The sequence below is a fragment of the Sapajus apella genome, unplaced genomic scaffold (genome assembly GCF_009761245.1).
Source record: "Sapajus apella isolate SASKATOON/1434 unplaced genomic scaffold, GSC_monkey_1.0 scaffold7, whole genome shotgun sequence".
Taxonomy (NCBI): Eukaryota; Metazoa; Chordata; class Mammalia; order Primates; family Cebidae; genus Sapajus; species Sapajus apella.
In genome coordinates this window covers 20371425-20394374 of record NW_022436947.1, presented here as the reverse complement: position 1 = coordinate 20394374, position 22950 = coordinate 20371425, and the positions used below count along the sequence as shown (strand labels likewise).

General features: G+C 34.9%; 1 protein-coding gene across 2 annotated transcripts in view; it reads left to right on the top strand.

Moving 5' to 3' along the window:
* Positions 1–17531, top strand: part of KCND2 (potassium voltage-gated channel subfamily D member 2) — a 494806-nt gene extending 477275 nt beyond the window's left edge. For both annotated transcript variants that reach the window (XM_032276184.1, XM_032276183.1), the window contains 4 exons: positions 8766–8861; positions 9756–9848; positions 12982–13229; positions 14882–17531. In XM_032276184.1, coding sequence (XP_032132075.1) covers positions 8766–8861; positions 9756–9848; positions 12982–13229; positions 14882–15059 — 615 coding nt within the window. In that variant the 3' untranslated portion in view covers positions 15060–17531. The remainder of the gene's footprint in view (positions 1–8765; positions 8862–9755; positions 9849–12981; positions 13230–14881) is intronic.
* The last annotated feature ends 5419 nt before the right edge of the window (positions 17532–22950 follow it).

Genomic DNA, 22950 nt, shown 5'->3' with positions numbered 1-22950 from the left:
CTTTAGGCTAAACTTAAAATATGGTAAGGAGGCAACTTTAAGCTAAACTTGAGTCAACACATACAACCTTCACTAAAACTCTAGCAGTTAGTTACCATTATATCCTCATTTTATAGATGAGAATCCTCAAGTACTGCCAAATTAAGCAACCATAAGATCACACGCCTGGGCCGGGCGCGGTTGCTCAAGCCTGTGGTCCCAGCACTTTGGGAGGCCGAGGCGGGTGGATCACGAGGTCAAGAGATCGAGACCATCCTGGTCAACATGGTGAAACCCCGTCTCTACTAAAAATACAAAACATTAGCTGGGCATGGTGGCGCGTGCCTGTAATCCCAGCTACTCAGGAGGCTGAGGCAGGAGAATTGCCTGAACCTAGGAGGCGGAGGTTGCGGTGAGCCGAGATCGCGCCATTGCACTCCAGCCTGGGTAACAAGAGTGAAAATCCGTTCCCAAAAAAAAAAAAAAAAAAAAGATCACACGCCTGTTAAGTTGGAGATCCACCATTCCATCCAAGCCAGTCTTGCATCCAGTTTCATACACAAACACTATGATAAGGTGCCTCTCAGAAAAGCTATGTAAATGCTAGCATACTTCCCTTTCCCAGTCTTTGTCAAAACAGTCGCCTTGAGAGGCAGGTCCCTTGTTACTTAGAAGTAATCTTGGAAACCTCTTTTGTAGTTTCCTTAGGGCTTATGGCACTGTATTTCTAGTATTCTTCATAGTCACTATATCTTTGTCCTTTAAGGATAGATTCATTATTTAAAAATATCCAGAGCCATTCATAATCATGACTAGAGTAGATGCACAACCTGGGTGATGTGTTATAACTAACAAAATATCATGAGAGACCTTGATCTAGTTATTCACTGGCTTTGTAGGTAATTCCAGAACAGGATCTTAAACACGCATATGAACAATGTCAGCCACTTTAGTAAAGTATAATCTCATAAAGTAAGACTTTGGAAAGTTCTAGTTAATCGGTGTGGCTACACAGCATATTTGTCCAGAGAACTAGCATGTTCTCTGTCAATTTATGCCCGCTGTCAAAGATCTTCTTCCTTTAGCAAAGAATTGCTTTTTTGAGCCCTGTAGTTATTTGTTTTATGGAACCTTTCATTTTTGGACAAATGCCTAGCCGTTAGCTAATTATTACAGGGAAGAGTTAGAAATAGTCCAATCCACATGGATATAGAGAACTGATCATCTGATGAACAGAGAGGAGTAGAAAAAGGCACCCTCTGGATAGTTGTAGTCTTATGTAGGGAATGCATACCCTTGGCAAGCAGAGGTAAAGGGATTTCAGCCACAGCTGATCCCACCACCAGGGACCTTCCAGCGCCACAACTGTGGCTCTGCCCATAGTATAGTCCCTCTACTGGGTACATATGCACATTGTCTAGAATAACGGGATCCCACAAAAAGCTTAACTTTCAACCACCCATCCATCTCCATTCTAGAAATCCCTTCTCTAGTATAAGAGCCACCTATGGCCGGGCGCGGTGGCTCAAGCCTGTAATCCCAGCACTGTGGGAGGCCAAGGCGGGTGGATCATGAGGTCAAGAGATCCAGACCATCCTGGTCAACATGGTGAAACCCCGTCTCCACTAAAAATACAAAAAAAAAAAAAAAATTAGCTGGGCATGGTGGCGCATGCCTGTAGTCCCGGCTACTCGGGAAGCTGAGGCAGGAGAATTGCCTGAACCCGGGAGGCGGAGGTTGTGATGAGCTGAGATCGTGCCATTGCACTCCAGCCTGGGTAACAAGAGCGAAACTCCGTCTCAAAAAAAAAAAAAAAAAGAGCCACCTGTATGAAAACTAGAGGAAGCACAAATCTAATGTCCAATAAACCAATTTCCCAAACACCTGAGTTTCTTCAGAGTTTGTCATCTGCAATAAAGAAATCAATAAAGAAAACCTTAGGATATTTTAGAAGCCTTTTGGCCTACATTTAGAAATCAAAAATAAAAACATTCTAAAAGTACACTAATTGAAAAGTATGTTTTATGAATGCTTTTTGGTAACTTTAAAATATTTGCTATATATTTTATTTCCTGCCATAAAATGCAATGAATTTTACAGAGTTTTACTACTAGAAAAATTGGATTAGTAAAGTCAGATATAATAACATAGTATAATACATGCAGTATATAGTCTGTGATCAATAAACTGAACATAATCTTCTAAGAAAGAACAGTGGATATGAACAAAATAAGTTACCAAGGGATATTTCCTATTTTCCTTCCCAAGAGATTAGAGGAAAAAAAGCAGAACAAACGCCCATTAGGCTAAGACAGTTTAAATTTATCTGGGTCTGGGCTATGTGCCAAATATTAAAGTTATGCAAAAATAACCAGCTAATTCAGTCAAGCAAGCGTTCAATTCAGTAAAAACATCAGTCCAACGGACTAATAAAAGTAATATTACAAAATGGTTTTTAGACCCTATTTTTGGTGTTTAATTCAATTGCACTCCAAACCAAGGAAAAGCATGAAATAGACACAATATTAATTTTGGGAAAATTCCCATCATCACCATCAGAAATACTTTCCTTCTTCCAAGTTCTTCCCTCTGCAAATGCTCTACCTGCTTTTGCTGCTACCCGCTTTTGCTATTTACAGGAAATACATCATTTACTCCATTTGTATCAATCCTCAATAAAGTCTTAAATACTGACATGCTGGTGGGTATAGGCCTAAACCATGACACCTCTCCCCTACTCCCACCATTGGTAATTGTATGTTAATAGATTTGTTGATTCTCTTATTCAATAAATATTTACTGAATAGAACGTATTAGCCAAAATAAAAATAGATTAATGCAATGACAAGTGGCAGGTTGATATTTTGAAGCAGCTCTTTTAAAATATGGATTACACCACCTAATCATCTCCATACTCACAGGCTAATCTGTGAGTAATTATTATATGATAATCATAGTAGTAATTATAGTTATAATTTAATAATGCTAATTGCAACAACAAAAACCCTCACTAGTTTCTAGAATGTCCCAGGTGCTTTATATATGTTTTTTGTTTATTCACAGTCAACTTGCAAAGGAAGTACACTATTTCCATTTTACAGATAATTTGCTTATGCTCACAAACCCTAGTGATTAAAGTCCAAGGCAAAAAAATTCTAGTATTATTTGAACTATGGATATTTTAGGATATTCCTGTTGATAATGCTAAATGCAGTGAGAAGTGTAGAATCAATGAGCCAATGTATAGTGTAATATTTTTAATTTTCACATTAAATTTTTCACATTGACTTAGAAAGATACTACCCTTATTTAGTCTGCCATTTATCATACCCTGCTAGTATGGTTTTCAAACTTGAGATTCATTAGAATCATCTGGAAAGCTTCTTTTTTGCTTGTTTGTTTTTTAGGTTTTTTTTGAGACAGAGTTTCACTCCTGTTGCCCAGGGTGGAGGGCAGTGGTGCAACCTTGGCTCACTGCAACCTCTGCCTCCCCGGTTCAAGCAATTCTTCTGCCTCAGCCTCTCAAGTAGTTGGGATTACAGGTGCCCACTGCCACACCTGGATAATTTTTGTATTTTTAGTAGAGACAGGGTTTCACCACGTTGGCCAGGCTGGTCTTGAACTTCTGGCCTCAGGTGATTCGCTCACCTCAGCCTCCCAAAGTGCTGGGATTATAGGTGTGAGCCACACATAGCAGATTGTTGGATCCCAAAACATCAGACTCCGCAGTTTTGGGTTAGAGCCTGAAAAATTTACTAATAAATTCCCAGGTAATGCCAATACTGCTGCTTGGGAGACAACACTTTGAAAACCACTGCCTAGTACATTCAGCCATTTCTGAGACTGACCCACAGACTCTAGATAAGTGATAGACGACGGACGTACAGAGACACAGGTGTTATCCCTGTGAGAGCATGGGTAAGGGACCCCATGGCTTACAGACTCCAAAGAGGGAGTCCACTCTTGCAGCCCCCATATGCCAGAGATGCTCGAATTTATTTTAGAATGGATTTAATGTGAGTAAGCAACATTGCCAAGCCCCCCCACCGCCCCAACCCCAGGAGAGATCAAAGGTTGGTTTCTAGTGGAAATAGGTAAACAAGCTATTTAGATAAACTCCCCTACATTCCCTTGTTATCTGCTCTTTGCTATTAACTCAAGGTAAGAGGATTAGGCTGCCTTCAGCAGTAACTCTTTCCCAAAGCTTTTATAAAACCTTCTGGCCTTCCAAGAAGGTTCACATGTTTCCTATATTTTTTCCCACCACCCTGACCAATCACCTATAACCAATGTCCAAACCAAAGAGGTTTTTCTTTTAAGTAAAATAATTTAAAAAGCAAGAAATAACTGCTTGCTGTAGCCTGAAAATAATCTCTTAGATTATCTACTATGATAATGAAAATTCCCAGCTCCTAATCCCACCCAAGAATTTGATCTCAGATGCCCTCCTATTTCCTCTTTCTGTTCTCACGTCTTTCAACATAGAATCCTCTTGTAGACCTCTCATTGCTTAGCCTCTTCCACTGACCCAAATCCGAGCCCTGTTTCTGCTTAGCCCTGTCATCTCCAGGATTAACCAAGTTCTGGACCTAGGAATATAACCCTGTCTGCCACTGACGTCTTTCCTCTCTTTTTATTGTTGTTTGGTACTAACTTGTCTCAAATTTCTAGCAGAGTTATTTTTCTTAGCAAATGAAAAGATTCCTATAAATGCCTTAAACTTTTAAAAGCTGACAAAGTTTAATATGCTACCTCCACCTAAGGCATTTTACTAACTCTTAAATGAAAGAAACAACTGTAAACAAAATTTCCAGAATGCATGTTACAGGGAGTGTAGGGCAAGTATTTGGGGAATAAGGAGTTACCAAAGAGAAACACCTCATTTACCTCACTTTTAAGGCTGCCTAGAATACCTTTATTTTTCAAAATATTTTGTGATTTGGGAACAAGATGGTCTGATAACTTCCTTCAATCTACCTCATACTTCATCTAGAAATGACTGACCATTTAAGGAAATGAGTATCTCAGTGGTGTTTGGCTTATAGATCCTTCTCAGATTGACTTCCAGCCTCTGTTGCACAACATAAACTATAAGTTTATGTGATTTGAGGTAATTCAAAAACAGTCTGCTTAAAATCCGTTGTGTTCCACTGTATACTAGCCTGTGAGTACTTAACAATACAAGAATTCCATGTCAAATTAGTTTGAGGAAACTTGCATACTATGTATCCCTGTTCTCCTCACAGTGATCACCCTAATATTATATGGTGTGAGGAACCCAAGAGCAAAGAAATCTGTTTAACATCTCAGCATTTCCCAGACCTTTCTGGAGCACAGAACCAGTTGTTTGCTCCATCTGTTTGGTTTAGATTTTACTCATTACACTTACAAATTCCTTGGAACCAACTTTGAGAAATCCTGCAAAGATTGGATCATTAGATAAAAACTGCAGCTATGAAGAATCGGGATGCATAGGAAGAATATGCTTATGAGACAACTTTTTTCCAAACGCCATCACCATTTAAGGCAAATAAATTGTTGAAAATAATTATAAAGCTTTTTATTATACTAAAAATGTAAACCTTACTTTAATTTAAGTTTTAGAAGACTCCTACTTTTCATACAGCTAAGATAGAGTACTTACTACAACCTTTCTCTAACTTCCAAATCATCTGCTGATACTTTGCCATGCCAAAGGTTGTATGTCCTAAAAGGGGGGTAAGAGACTGAAAAGAGTACATTTCTTTTTACCAGCAGATGGCTTTCTTTTAACCTCCCAATTGCATAATCGGAGCTGCCAAGATTGTCATACTGAGTGGGTCAGAAGTAAAATGATTTTTTAAAAATATCTTTGTAAAATAATTTCTTTCAATTACCTGCTGGAACCAAAGATATAATCCCAAGTCATAAAGGCTAGCATTCAACAGGCATTTGTTGTGGTGCTCCACAAGGCCATTTAATCCAATTAACTCCTATAGAATGGTAGTCGAGTCAAAGAAAAGCCATGATTGAAATTGAGATGGGAAGTTCTTTTTCTAACATAGCGCATAACTAAGAAGAAATGGCTAGTCTGTCTTTAAAACAACATCTTCTTTTTCCCTAAGCTTAGAACTACTTCTGCAGTAGTGTTTGCCACCACATGTAGGCTTTCCATTATATGATGAGAAATATTTGTCATTTTATTTTGCTGGATGGTATTTTTGGTTAATATATATGTTTCCTTAATAAAATAAAGCAGTATTTCCTAGTGCTGCTGCTGAATGCTTAAAGAATGAAGGGAGGGAGGGAGAGAGGAGTCAGAAGTCGGGAGTAGAAAGGCAATGAATGTTCCAGGAGACCAAAGAGACTTGAACACTGAAATTTCAACAATAATCCCTTTTTAAAAATCAATATATAAATTTATAATTTCTGAATTACGGGGCTAATTTTGAGTCATTTCCAAATGTCCTTGTCTCTTGCTACTGTTTTACTGAGTCTGGTCTGAAATCCTGAAACTGCAGCCCAGCTTTTGAAGTTAAAAATTTTCTACCTTCCAACTTCATTCTCTACTGTTGTCAGTATTTTGAGTGATCTAAACATTATGTTACCAACAAAGAATGAAATTTGTCTAATTTTCTCATCATTTACAAATATGATCTTTGTACACAGTATTATTTTTAACCTAGACTCAGCACACAGGAAGAATAAATTTAGGAAGGAAGGGAGGAGGGGTGGAGTTAAAGACAGATGATATCTAAAAGCGATTTGGAGAGCTTCAAACGTCTCAGTGCTACTCTCAAATGACATGTGTGAAAGGCATCTTGGTACAATAACTTTGGAGGGAGATTTGGTAAGATCTTACAAAAGAAACACACAGAGACACGCACAAACAGACACATGTGCACACAAACACACACTTGTTATCGAAAGTATTAATTCCATGAGAATACCTTAAGATTGTTCAGACTCTTTCTCCAAAGATAATTTTATTTCATTAAAAAGCTGCTGTCAAACAGCATTACATGCTAAAGATAAATCTTTTGCCCATTCCCTTTGGTCCAGGAATAATTTTGCTTTCAGAACTATGTCTTGTAGATAAGCTCATCATCATATTCAAAGCAGAGAGCATTGCTTATAGTTGCCAAAGATGCTTTAAAAATTAATTGGTAGTTGGCCTGGTAAATAAATAATGCTTTGTTTATACCGTGGCATATTATATATTATACATTTATAAAAAATGAGGTGGATCTTTACATGCATATATGGAAGGAGTTCCAAAATATAATTAAAAAACAATGAATTTGCAGAAGAGTGTGAGGAGTATTCTCTGGAGTAAAAATCCATGTGTGTGTGTGTGTGTGTTTGTGTATATATATATATATATATATATATATTTGCTCTTTTATACTTAGAAAATTTCTCAAGAGTTCTCTAGAAATATTACCATGATTGATTCTGAAGCCTAGGAGTGGGCTGGCTCCAGGGTCACAGACAATTGTTTGCATGCGCTTTTGTAGTACTAAAATTTTTTCATTTAAAAAATCTAGATAATTTAAACATTTTTATTAAAAGGAACATTTTAGGACTTGAGACTAAAGATACTATTGTTCTGGATTGTTTAGAAAAGAAAAAGAAGGGAGTCTTGTAAGATAAGCTTAAGGAAACTTATCTAAGCCATCCTAGTCTCTGTTTTACATACGCTTGCTAACTTCATGTAATACAAGTAGATGGTCACCAAAATACTACTCTCCAGGAAGAGAAAACCAGACTCCGTCCATGACAATCTAAATGCACATCGACAACAGCAGTTAGAAAGTAGAATGGAACATCAGAAATCTGGCTGCACAGCCAGATGCTCAGCGCTTTCACTTTAGGGCTCTTACTGTAACTTAAAGGAACAATTGAACTGGCCACCTAACCCCTCTACATTGAAGGACATTCTCTACACACACAAAAGAAAATGCTTTAAAAATGAAAAGCAATGTTTAAATCTCTCTGGATAGGCTCACTATGTTCTTCATTTTAGCAAATTCAAGAGTGAAATACAAATCACATGAGCATACAGTTGTGTGGACCCATGCTAGCAGACAAAATAGGTAAATTCAGGGTTGTTTTTGTTCGATTGTTTTGTCTGTTTGTTAGTTTAGAGAGAGAACCCATGTTGTTTGGCGTGGGATCTACATTGCCTCATTCAAAGGATAATTGCAAAAATATAATTTTATATTGGAGGATGCAGATATAGATGAATAGTGTTTCTTAAAAAAATAAAAAGGAAGAAAGGCAATCAGTTCTCAATACTCAGTTACTAATTTTTTTAAGGACATTAGTTTAAATGAAAAGGAGTTGGCAGCTGGTTTCCTGAGCTACCAATCTGGTCTTGATTTCATTAAGTTACTCAGATCAGGATAAATGAAGATATAAGTAAAGTAATAGTTATTTTTCTTTTGACACAACTGAAAGAAACAATGATGAAATAATTTGATCTTACTGTAAAGACTTAATTATAATTTTTAAAGGCACAAGCCAGCTCCAAGGTAGTTTATTGATTTTACTGATAAATATTAACTGAAATAAAGTACTTAAAGAGGTAGAGAGGTCATTTTCAATAGTTGCATGTGAAAAGCTGGCTTTCACATGTACTCCAAAACCTAAAACGCAATTTTATATATATATATATATACATATATATATATATATATATATATATATATATATAGGCTGACAATAGGATTATACAAGAGTTTATTCACTGTTTAAAAAAATAATTTATAAATATTAACAGGAAATTTGTTTTTCTTCTCCTACAGAAAGCTAGACTGGCCAGGATCCGGGCAGCCAAAACTGGCAGCGCAAATGCTTACATGCAGAGCAAACGGAATGGTTTACTCAGTAATCAGCTGCAGGTATGATCAAGCACTTCTCTTTTTTTAATGTTCAGTTTATTGGTTTAATATTGATTTAGTTCTACTTCCATATAATTTTATTGCGGCTAATTATGACAATGGCTATCAAAGCAAGTGTTTTGTTGTTGTTGTTGTTGTTGTTGTTTTTAATTTCACCATATACATCCCAGTTGGCTATAGCAGGTTAGAAACTACACTATGAAATATTGCCAGTGAATCATGATGTCTATTTATCATTGGGCAATATTTCTACACTGTCTCATAAAGTAAAGGTAAAAAATGCTCAATGATTCAAATGCTTAATTCTTTTTTATTTCAAATTTACTTATCTTCCTTAACGTTCATTTGGGTCAGGGATTGGAGTGGGTGGCTAAAATGATGTCTTGTTTTACTTCACAACGAAGAGAGAGCACCATTCAGTGTTAGGAAGGTCATATGACATAAACTACAATTTGAGAACATTTATTTTTACCCCAGAACTTTCCTTTAATATTTAGGATCCCAAATCCCAATCTTTACTTTTACTTACAAAATAACTTTTATTTATGTACGTGCGCATAATTGCAGTTTCAACATTTTCTAAGCACTAGGTTAAATTTGATTATCAAAATATAACAGCTTCCCATCTTACAAACACAGTTGGTAGTTGAATGAGTAAAAGAGATTTTAAATTTCAATTCAGGGAGGCATGTCTAAAAGACCAGACCATTCATTTGATGAAATTGTAAATGCCGATCATCCAACTTCACAGAAACTGCCCATTTGTTCCTTCCTAGTTAAAAAAAATAAACGTTGCCAGTTAATAGAGCAGATCTCTCTATGGAAATGTGTAGCCGAGGTTCGGGTTGTTTGCAAATAAAATAGAAAGCTCTTCTGTCTTCTCTTTGTTAACAGTCCTCAGAGGATGAGCAGGCTTTTGTTAGCAAATCCGGCTCCAGCTTTGAAACTCAGCACCACCACCTGCTTCACTGCCTGGAAAAAACCACGGTAAGGAGACAGCATGACGGCCTTCCTCTGCTCTCTGATAGCAATTTCATTTGTTTTTGTGCATACTTAATGCTTCCGAGTGTGATTTCACTGCCTGCATTACCGGAAGACATATTAAAAAACAAACAAACCAAAACCACACAATATTTGAAATTACTTGGAAAGACTGTAATGACATTTCAACTCGGAAAGTATTTTAGAAACTTATTTAGAATGTTTTATTCTTAGCGGCTATCTTAACTCTAGTCTAAGAAGTCACTTAATGCAGATGAAGATTGGTCTTCCAATAGTTAATCCTACACAATATCATTTTCCGTGATTCTTAAAATGCTGATTAGACTGAAAAAAAATTAATGATTCTTGAGGGTTCCCAACATCTAGGTCAAGAGTACAGCAATAGCAATAACAAAAAATAGAGACAATGGAATATAAGCATTTGTTTCATTCACAGCCATAATGAATAGAGATAGGTAATAGAAACTACTCTCATTAGAAAAATGACTAATGTAATCACTGGTATGCCCCTGGGTTCTAAGGAGTGCGTCTGTATTTCCTCCCGTGCAAGCCCTCATTCCAACCTCCTCATTGGCAAATGTACCAATTTCTTAGCCAGTTTGATCATCACAGTCTATGATGATCCCAGAGAACAAAATCTTCACCCTATTTGAATCATGTCAGCCCACTCACTCTCGGGCAACACATTATTTGTCTTCTCAGTTCCAAAGGATTGTCTGTCCATGTACTTATTTACCAATAGAGTAATTCAGCAAATATTTACTACTTGCCAACTATGTGCCCAATAACGAGCCAGATCCAAGAAACGCCATGAAATGAGGTGTGGCCTCTGCTGCCATTTAGCCTCTATTTGTAAAACAAAACCCCAGACAGGGGTGTTACTGGAAAAGAGCAGTGAACATGGAAAGCAACAATGGTACCACAGTCAAGGGGCAGAGCCATGTGAGGACAGGTCAGGCAATGCTTCCTGGAGGAACTTGAGTAGTGACCTGCAGGGTGACTAGAAGTTAACTAGGCAGAACGATGAAGGAAGAACAGGTAATATAAGCACCCAAAGAAGAAAAGAACTCAGCCTAGGAGGAAGTGAAAGAATTTAAGCGTGATCAGGAGAGAGTGTAGCATGGCAAAAGAAGAGGTGAAGGGAAAGGCAGTGGCCAGATATGTTAGGCTTTGCAGCCATGTGAACAATTTTGATCTTTAGCCCATGGAAATTATTTAAGCGCTTTAAACAAGGTAGTAACATGATTATACTTGCATTTTTAAATAAAGATATGGACAAGTCTATAACCTAGTAGGATAAATTTGAAAGTTAAATGATAGATTCATAATAAAATGTTGGCTGGGTGTGGTGGCTGATGCCTGTAATCCCAGCACTTCGGGAGGCCAGGGTGGTTGGGTCACCTGAGGTCAGGAGCCCAAGACCAGCCTGGTCAACATGGTGAAACCCTGTCTCTACTAAAAATACAAAAAAATTAGCCAGACGTGGTGGTGGGAGCCTGTAATCCCAGCTACTCAGGAGGCTGAGGTAGGAGAATTGGTTGAACCCAGGAGGCAGAGGTTACAGTGAGCTGAGATGACGCCATTGCATTCCTGCCTGGGCAACGGAGTGAGACTCCATCTCAAAATAATTAAATAAATAAAATGTTTTTATTCATCCCTTTTTTGTTTTCTTTATTTTCCTTTTTTAAGGGCTTTTTTAAAATCAAAAATCACTTAACACCAACTAATATAGTTTTTACTGAGCTATCTACAAAAGTATATAGTAACCCATAGCAGAATGTCTCCTGTACTTCCAATCACTGATGAAATAAATTAGAATCTCATGCATTATAACTTAGGTATGTGAAACCATGCCTTGTAAGAGAAGGAAACAGATTGTGAATCTTTTGTGCACTATTTTTTCTTTCAAATTTAATATTTACCATGAAATTCTGTCTTGTAGATTATATTATTCTCTAGACTTTAAAGACTAGAATGTTAAATTTCATTTATTTCAAAATGCTTGTCTCAGCAAACAAATGATAAAATGAGTAACTAAAACGTAATCTAGTTCTTATTAGCCAGTGTCTTGCTTCAATTGTTTTACTAATACTTTAGGATGAGAGAAGGTGAAGTGGAATTTGGTATGTGCAAAGCCTTCCATTATAAGACTACCCCTACCCACACAAAGAAAAACAAAATAGTAATTGAGGTCATTCTCTCAGTTCAGACCAAAAATGTTTTTCCTTATATTTATGAGGTGAAATTCCTGCATAAGCATTTCAGGAGGCTTTTTGTTAAACATTTTAAAAGCAAAATTGATGCCATATTTCTCTAAAATATGATATGTGAAATGATGTCTATTACTGTTTGCTACGGGGCTGAAAGTTAGGGAATTGGGATGAAGAAACCCCGAATGCATACAGAGATCATGAGTACAGCCAGTGATGCCAGTGATGCATCACAAAGATTACAAAAAAGGTAACAAAAGTTCAATGCTAATTCCTTCTGTGTCAAACACAAAGTGACACATTCGGCAGACAATTATATTTTTCTTATGTAAATAATAAGTTATATTTTTCTGCACTGGGCATTTTTAGAGGAACATATAAAAAATAGATAGTGTCTTAAGAATCTCATTTTCCAATTTAGAAATGTCTTCATCCCATGTGAAAATATTTGCCAATATATAACAGACAATCTAACTTGGGGCATTCTATTAAAATAACCTCTTTTCCATAACTTCAACCTGTTTAAAAAATAAAGTCTGTGGGAATGTATAACTTCCCTGTAGGTTTAATCTATATTTGTTTTTAAGAGTTTTTTTTTTCCCTTAGCTTATACCTTCCAGATTTTATATTTAAATAAATAAATGATATTTCAAGATAAAGTTAGTCAATAAAGAGACATTAAATCAGCCTGTAGATGTCAATCTCTAGGTCTAACTACAGAGATGTTTCCACATAAATGCCAAAAAGAAGTGGTTTGATATTGTAATTTTCATGAAAATGGTTTTATTTAAACATTGTATCAAGTCTAACTGTACTTGGGCATATTTGAGCTTTAAAAATAAAGCTATGTATTTCCTTATTAAAAATATACTTCTCTGTTTCTTCATTTACTTACAATTGTGGAACAGAATCATGAATTTGTGGACGAACAAGTCTTTGAAGAAAGCTGCATGGAAGTTACAACTGTTAATCGCCCTTCAAGTCACAGTCCCTCACTGTCTTCACAACAAGGAGTCACCAGCACTTGCTGTTCACGAAGACACAAAAAAACATTTCGCATTCCAAATGCCAACGTGTCAGGAAGCCATCGAGGTAGTGTACAAGAACTCAGCACGATTCAGATCAGATGTGTGGAGAGAACACCTCTATCTAACAGGTACCTGACATTAATCTGTGCTGTCTACACACCTGTGCCGGTCCCCAGGGTGTGTCTTCTGCACTCATGTTGCCACTTATATGGCATCTGAATCCCTAGCTCCTATAGTTCTGGAAGAGACAAAACTGGCATTGTAACAAGTAGGAAAATGATTCTACTGGCATATCCATAAAGGGTTAAAAGTAACAGTTACATCAGTATTAAAAGAGTTTAAAGAAGAAAAGATGGTTGGGTGTACACAAATGTGTTTTTCTCTCTTCCACTCCATAACCTTTTCTAATTTGGGCAAGGACTTTATACTCATGAGTCCCTTATGTATTAAAATAGTCTGAAATGATGGTGGACACTACTAAAAGAAACAAATGAAATTGAGATCAATGTGGCTAAAAATTATTTAACAGCACCTAAAAATATACACACTCTAACGGTAAAAATGAAAGCTCTGCCTAAACAAATCTTTTCTATCGATATGTAATTTTGATCATAAAGGTATTTTTGGCCATATCAAACACAAAATCAACATAATGCAAAAAACAAAATACTTGAATTGTTTACCTCTGGTTAGTTTGTGAACAATTTAAGTAAAACTTCCATATTGAGATTCTCCCTTTGCTTTTCCTTATTCACTGTTTTTACCACAAACATGTAAAAAGAAAAAGTAGTACATTTAAACAATATATGTCATTAAAAAATCACTTTCTGCCAAAATAATTTTATTTTGCTCTTCACATTGAATAGCGTATATTGTTAGAGTGAGAGTCTATAAGTTCAGTCCTACTTCTTTGCTGGCATTCAAATTCTTTGTTGAAAACCTGGATGAGATTCTGAATTCAGGTGATGTTGATTTACATAAATTGAATGCCTCTGAGGCTAAATTAAAATTTGGAGCCATAAGACTTCTATCTTCAAGATATTTTAGCTTTGCAGTCTTATATCCTTTATAAAATGAAATCGATAATGGAAAAGTCTCTAGAAAAAAAATCTTAGGACACAAACATCCTAATTATGTTTTCCATGAAAATAAAATAATTAGTTTCAAGCTTCTGTATATATCCTCCTCTCTCCTTTCCCGTTTATCCCCTTCCCCACATAGAGTATACAATTCATGCAAGAATACCATTTGGGAAAACCTTGAAATATTAGATAGTAATAGCTATTTTTTTTTAATTTTTGTACTATGTTATCATCATTAAGTTGAGAGATTTGGGGACATTACATATCCCCAAAAGACATAAAAATAAAAATATTCTGTGGTCAAAAGAATTAAGAAATCTGTATGATAGGGCTCTTTCACAGCAGTTTCTCAGACCTCACAGAGGTCGTGTCTTAAAACTACTTTGCCCAGTCCAGGCTGTCCAAATCTTACTTGATGCTCTTTCTTTCTTACATTTTTTTTTAAGAATACATTCAGTTTGATAAATATTGGATGGAACCAAGCTGACGTGTCTTTTAGAAATTTATTTAATATTAATAACTGACTAATGTTCACCTTAACATAGATTAAGGTTTGGTGTTTAATATTTTTAATTATAATAACTTTTCTTAGACAATTATATATTTCTATAAGCATTACAACACATATTTCTCAGTTATATGAAAAAAAATGTAAATAAACAACTTACTTTCCTAAATCTTTTTTTTTTTCCTATCAGCCGATCCAGTTTAAATGCCAAAATGGAAGAGTGTGTTAAACTAAACTGTGAACAACCTTATGTGACTACAGCAATAATAAGCATCCCAACACCTCCAGTTACCACACCAGAAGGAGACGACAGGCCAGAATCTCCTGAGTACTCAGGAGGAAATATTGTCAGAGTCTCTGCTTTGTAAGACAATTGGAATAAAGTCTAAGAGAATTTGAGCCCTGGCTATGAAAAGAATCTCAACATAGAAGAAAGAAGAAACAATAAATATTCTGCAGATTAAGGCAGCAAAGCAAGAAGGTTGGTAGTGAAACAAAAACAAAGCTTCAAATCTTAAGGATGTGAATAAAACCACCAAATGGCATTTCTAGACAGTTTGACCTGTTATACAGAGTAAGATTCTGTGGCCCTTTGACTTTGTGAATGAGCACAAGGAAATGCCGCCTATTGATGCTTCTTATGATCAGAACTCTTTTTTAATAAAATAAATAAAATAAATCTTTGAACATAATGTTCCAGTTGAATGCAAAACAAAAAAATATGGAAAACATTTTGATAAAATTTTTTCCTGTTAAAACCATGAACATTGGCTATGATGAAGATTATTACATGTGAAAAAAAACTCACACGACATATTTGTATTGACTGAAGGAAACCATCATAATGCATGCTAGAATTCTTTGAAGCAGTGATCTCAGTTTCCTTATGTTGTCTTCAGAATAGGCATGATAAACTATAATTGTAGAAAGGGGTAATTTCTGTGCACTTACAACAAGCTGAGTGTTCATGTTCCATGGTGAGCTGTGCAAATAAACTCCTTTTAGAACTGCAGTATTTCTCATGGGGATGCTCATTAGTAAATCTAAAGTGTTCGGATAGTTCAGTATTAATTATCATTTAACTTTGCACCTAGATACTGTTACAACTGCAATAATTCATTGTACAACTGTTGTATCAGGAATCAGGATTTTTTTGTTGTTGTACTTTCCAGATCTTTATAGATATGGTAAGAGCCACATTCGTAGAAAAATTTTTGGTGTGGCCAGGTTTTAGGTAACTTTTTAATCCAAAACTATTGTGCCATAAATGTTTTTCAGTAATATTCTTTGGTCCACTGTATTCCTGTGACACAGTGCATTATCTGTTCTTGTATTTCTATAGCACCTTTCTATTGGGTTTATCATCATCAACAAGACTAACATTTATTGTAGTTTAAGGGACTTCCCTACATTTGTATTTCCAAATAAATTACCTTATAAGTAGATTGTCATCGATCCCCTTATCGAAAACTAGAAAAGAAGGAGTTGACCCATATAAATTATCTCTAACGTCTTTGTTGTTTATGGAAAAGCCCAGATCCTGGATATATCACTAGGTATTTTATGAAAAGAATTGACTGGGACTAATATCACAGGCTCAGTGATTTCAGAATCTTACTTGATCTATTATTTATTTTGCTTTAGATCTTGAATACAGTTTGAGAATCACTAATGTGAATTGAAATGTAGAGATAAACTGGAGTGCTTTATTTGGCAATATTTGATGAAAGCATGCTTTCTACACTATTCAGGAAGGCAGAACGAGTTTATCTCAAAAAGATTCTTTTGTATTGCAAGGTACAATTTTCTCCAATAAATCAGGAGGACAGGAGTTTGGTGATGCAAAGTTGATCTCTGTACATTTAAGTGAAAAGTCTTTATAACTTTTCACCCTTAAAATATTTCAGCAGACATGTCTGCATGTAACAGTGTAAAAAAATTTAATGTCAGATGCAAAGTTTTTGTTCATTCCAAGCCACCACTGTAAGGAATAAAGCTTAGCTTCTGTACATGGAAAGATTTAACAATTATCCCTCTATTAGAGATATTTTAAATGCTTATCATATTTTCTCATAAAAAGGGATTAATCCAACCATTTTCAAGTAAAGCCAGAAATTCTTGATTCCCATTTCTAGAATAGCTTCTAGAACAGTGCTATGCACATAGTAGATCTTAATAAACATTTGCTGAGTGAAAGTAAATAAACTTAACTATCTCTTGGGAAGAAGTGGCTTTATTCCTAGTACATCTTTTAAAAAGTTACTAATCTTTCAGCAGTGCAAATATTAACAATTATATTAACACCTGCCTCATGTCACTTTATGCTTCTAGAGCAATGTCTAGTGGAACTTATTTGATGGCATTTATTGAAAATTTTTTAAAAAGTAGACTAAGGAGACCACAGTCAGGAATACTTATGTCTTTTGATTCCCAGTGAGAAAGTTCTATTTTCATGTTCTTAACATTACATGAAAGAAAATGCAATTAGATTACTTTGATTAACAATTCTGTCACGTCTTTTGATTTATCACTTATCCGAAATTATTAATTTTATTAGGCTTTTGGAAAAGAAAAAAACCTTTTTTGATGTTTTAGGTGATTTAAAAATATACTGTGTTGGTGGTGAATGACTATTGATGACTGTGTTAAGTGCATCTGTATTGTAAGTGAAATGTAATTATTTCTGTGTACCATATGGAGTAACTAAGGTCATTGTTTTTGACAATTTTGTTCGAAATTCATATATCTTATTTCAAAGGATAGCATAATATCTGCATTATGCTGGAAAAACTAGACCTTTGGAGAATACTTAAATAAAACATGTGCATGCTTGAACAGGAGAAAATGGTTGACTGTTGCCCTATTTTCTTAGATTTCATTCCTTTCCCAAAATTAGGATATGCCACACTCATAATTCACATGTGGGAGGATGCTGTGAGATGTACAACTCAAAGGAAACAATAATTGAAAGTAATGCTTAAATCTCATCTGAATGGGTGGAGACAGTAGCTTTTGCCAGTATTGGGTATTAAGGTAGACACTTTAACAGAAAAGATAGTATCAATTAAGGAAAGCCAGTCCCTAAACCTTATATACACTTCTTAAACACCACTACATGAATTAAACAAAGAAGCTCTGAGGTAATGGTTTTGGTCAGAAATTAAATTCTTAATCAAAGGCTTTATTCTATTTAGGAAAGCAAGGTGATTTGTCTAGCTATTTGTGTGTATGTATGTATATATGTAGATACATATTTACTCATACACATACACATAGATTTTCGTTCATTTTTAATATACATACACTAGTGGCTTCTCTTCAATATCCTGGCAAGGATAAAAAGCAAGAAAATGTTAAGAGTTATTAGAAGAAGGAAAAAGACAAAGGAAATGATTTAGTAGAAAGACTGATTTCAACTGGTGATATATATGATCCTCTTGGTGGATAGTGTCTATATTTTCTTGTTAATTATTTTCATTTACAGCCTTTGATATATTAGGTGTCAATCTTGCATTAAAAAGTTCAACATACCTCCCCATTCCTTCAACTTAGCCACAATGTTGGCTTAGAAATAGCCTCCGGGGAGTTATAATGTCTGCCAGTAACATCGCTCAAAAGAATAAAATAGGGTTCTTGAAATTAAATTGATGGCTCCTCAGAGTTTCATAAGAAAGATGTCTTCTCTTCCCTACAGTGCCATTAAGGTATTTGTTTTATTAACTCACTGGTACAAAAATGGTTATTACTCTGCACTGTGTAAACATCTGAATTTTCAACACAATTATGTAGGCACACTGTATGTTTTTAATGAAAGTTTAAATTCTTTCTGCGAAGGTTTAGATTGTATCTACTTCAGCTGATAGGATAGTAAAATATTCTTTACAGACTTAGATTTTTTACATCTAAGGAATTACAAGTTTTGAACAGCAAGTTTGCTTAAGATAACTATAAAATATAATCATTATCAAATATTCTAGTTGAAAATAGCATTAAATGCATATAATACCTTTAATCTTCCTCTTTACTGCCTGCTCTGCCTTTTTTCTCCTTTATCTTCAAGCATTGATTATTATTGTAGCCGATTATTCTCCCCCTTTCCCTAATTAGTTCTTTCTCTAACTTCTCTATGGAAATCCTTTAGGTAACTAATATTCATTCTACAAATAATTCAATTTCTTGAATACAGATGATGGGCCATAGTGTTAGATGCTGAAGAAATACAGATTAAGAAACCAAATCAAATCCTTTTTAAGAAATTACACAGTGGAAAATATCTCAACTCTATTCTTTACACTACTACCCATAATCTTACACTTCAAATTTTCACCTTTCCATTTTGATAGTCACATCTCTCCAACAGAGGTTACATGATGATACTGTTCTTCAAGGTGTTTTCTAAAATATTTTCATCACATTATTAAAATCTTCTTTCAGTAGGCAATGGTTCTCTCTCTAGAGGACTGGCAGGCAGGGCAAATGAATTCCTACCTGCCCAGAGAAAGAACAGAAAACAAAGTAAAACAAAACCCAAAAGAGGAAGAGCTTCATGTTTAGGTATCATGTTAAAGTTAAAAGGAAAAAAACTTTCTCAGGTATCCACTCTACCTTTTCAACTGTAATTTCAGAGAATGTATAGAACGCTATTAAAATAGTTTTGCAGGAGGACTAATATACCACACCTGAAATTCTATCATCTGATTAATCCTATTGAAATATCTGAGTGATTGTGAAAACAGAAAGGTAAGTCTATAATCAGGGGCACTCACCAATAAAGGTGGGCCTAGTTCGTTCATGTCAATTCCAAAGGAAAAGGAGGGCTGAAGAAGGGTATTGAATGAGTAGGTAACAAACATTTGGAGGGAGATTTGGAGGAACTCTGGAAGACAAAAGTAGGATATTGACAAGGGCTACAAGATGGTAGAGACATCCTTGGGCTTTGACTCTAATTGAAAATTCAGAATTTTGGCCTGGCGCAATGGCTCATGCCTGTAATTCTAGTACTTTGGGAGGGCAAGACAGGTGGATTACTTGTGGTCAGGAGTTCAACAGAAGCCTGGCCAACTGGTGAAACCCTGTCTCTACTAAAAAAAAAAAAAAAAAAAAAAAAAAAAATCTAGCAGGTTGTCATGGTGCATGATTTATTGTAATCTCAGCTACTTGGGAGTCTGAGGCAAGAGAAGTGCTCTGAACTGGAGAGGTGGAGTTGCAATGAGCTGAGAATGTGACCCTACATTCCTGCCTGGGCAAAAGGGAGGAGACTCCTTCTTAAAAAAAAAGAAAAGAAAAAAGAAAAGCCAGAATTTAGAGTTTGATTTATATTAATTTAATTCCTTGGTTAGAGCTACACATTTCAGCACCAAACATTCTTTTAACCTATTACCAGTTTTTAATAGTCATACACCAATAATACCCAAACACCTCCTAAGCTACCCACAAAACGAAGAACGGAACTGTAAAACTACCAGAATAAGCTATTTCTCCAAGACATGTGAAAGTGAGTTGAAAGAGCCAAGGCTGAGTGGACCTTGAATTGGGTAGAGGGCTTTGTTAAATTTCCCAGTCAGAGACACTTTCTTGGAGAGGCAGAAGATTTCATTACAGAGGATATAACAATTTCAAAAGTAAAAATGTCATGTGCATCATGATTTTACACAGCAATCATTCTGGACAGACATTAATTTATTGCCAATCAATGTGATTAAAAAAAAAGTAAACCCACAGAAGTAAAATTCTAATGCACACTTTTCAATTTATACTTTCTTTCTTCAATAGATTAACAGTGAGTACTAAATAATGATGATTCCAACAACCATGAAAAGATAGCAGTAATGACCATTAACTTTATTGGATATTAAATATAGGCTAAGCACTATGTTAATGATTTCACATGTATCAATACATTAGGTTATTATTAGCCACATTTTCTGTTAGAAAACTAACACTGAAAAATTATGAGCCTGGGTTTTCCTAATTTAGATAACATAAAAGTGTAAACTGAATTATGTATTTCTATGACAGAGTTCTATTGTGTAGCATTATTGATATTATTTTTTCTTTCAGACTAAAAGAGAAATAAAAGGAAATGGGGATGGGACACAGAGGGAGTCCTGGGCATATCTGTGCTCTAGTGATTACAGTGTCATTATCAAAGATGATCATTTTTTCTTCCCATTTTCTTTAGTCTAACACATTTTATCATCTTGTAGTGTTCTGATAATAACTGCTTTCTAATTGACTATTGGTAAATTAAAATAAAATGGAAGCTAGCTGGGAAATATATTACTGTCCTAATTGACAAATATTTTTCCAACAACTCCATATCAGTACAGCATACACATTTAGTTAATTTTCCAGTGACAGAGATAATTACATGTTAGAGCATCTATTATTTCTCACTTGCTCCCCTTTTTAAATAAGGTCTGCCAAAATTTTCAAGGTTGTTCATTAGGGCTGTAGTTATAGCCTGCAGCATCTAATTGGTGCACAGCTCAAGTCCTGGAGGCTGGTAATGAAACTGAAATATTTTGGAATTAATATCAATAACCACAATTCTCACCCTTCATTATCTTTTGTAACTTCCTAAATTCTTGCCAGCAAAAATTTCAGAGGATGACAACAAAGTGCCTACTGGCATTTAATACCACATACAAAATAAGGTGCAGAGAGATTCAGCTAGGCAAAATAAGTGCATAATTCAGTATCCTAAATTAAAATAATATAATTAAAAGTATGATTGGATTTTTTCAATCCTGTTGTTCCAACCCAACCTCACAAACATTTCCAAAATTTTTCTGAAGATCATTGAAAATTTTTGTTTGTTCCTAATAAAATAAAAAACTCCAATAAAGCTGTAAACATAGACATTTGATTTATTCAGTACTGTAGAAAATTTAATGTACCTTTTAAAATTGTACTTGGGATATAAGTACTTGCCATAAATCTCCTTATTTGTGCTTGATCGTCTGCTTGTTTTATGTCCCAAAATAACACTGGTCTATTAATAATATCTCTTTACTTTCCACTGCAATCTTTCCCTTTCTACTTCTCAAATGGTAACTGTATTCATTGTAAATATTAATATTGTGTCCAAAATTTTCTTTACATGAGAAATTAAGATGCAATCATAATTTGAAAGACATGTACAGGAAATTAATGTCATATATAGCTGATTATTGTCAAAATCTAATGATAAATTATATAAATTTAATATAATAAATTTATATGATAAATTATAACTTTCTAAAATATACAAATTTTATTATAAAATAACAAAAGTTCCCCAAGTTATCATACAGAAGGATACAAACTGCTAATACACAGCAGATAGACCCTAATACAAAAATCACAGTACACTATGAAAACGAGCCATACATGTATACAAAAACAAGTACATAGTGTCACGGGCCACATAGCAATGTTTCAGTTAATGATGAACTGCATATATGTGGGTGGTCCCAACAGATTATAATACTGTATTTTTACTCTACCTTTTATATATTTAGTTTCACAAATACTCGTCATTGTGTTGGCATTGCCTACAGTATTCAGTACAGTAACATGCTGTACAAGATTGTAGCCTAAGAGCTTTACCACATAGCCTAGGTGTATAGCTTTAACATATAACGTAGGCTATACCAACCAGGTTTGTGTATGTACACTCTATGATGTTCTTACAAGGACAAAATTGCCTAATGACATGTTTCTCAGAACTCATCCCTGTTTTTTTGTGTGTGTTTGTGCGTGTGTATATGTGTACATATATGTGTGTATCAGACAGTTCTTCTAATATCTAAAATTAATTTATTTATCTGAATGTGCAGGAGTCCACTAATGAGAGACAAGTGAGAGAAACGGATTTATGAGTTACTAGAAGAACTTGAAACCATGTATCATTTGGAAGAAACAGAGTTTGGAAACCCAGAAGAATTCAATGTCATGCCATTTTCTTTGGCTATCTTATTTAGAATTCCGTTCATTGCAAAGATTCTGACAATTTAGTTAAATTTTACTGCAATTATTTACTATTAAAGATAGACTCAATGAATTTTGTAGGATTATCTGAAATTAATTCAAGACATTTCTCTCATCATCTATATCCTCATATTATAATAAGCATTTCAATCTAAACTTAGGCTGAACCAAAATGATTATAATAAATTTACCTTAAGAGGCTAACATTAGGCCCATAAGTTTAAAAAAGTGTGAGTATAAATGCCTGTCTGTATCTGAATATCACTGATTCTAACTAAACGTTTTTTT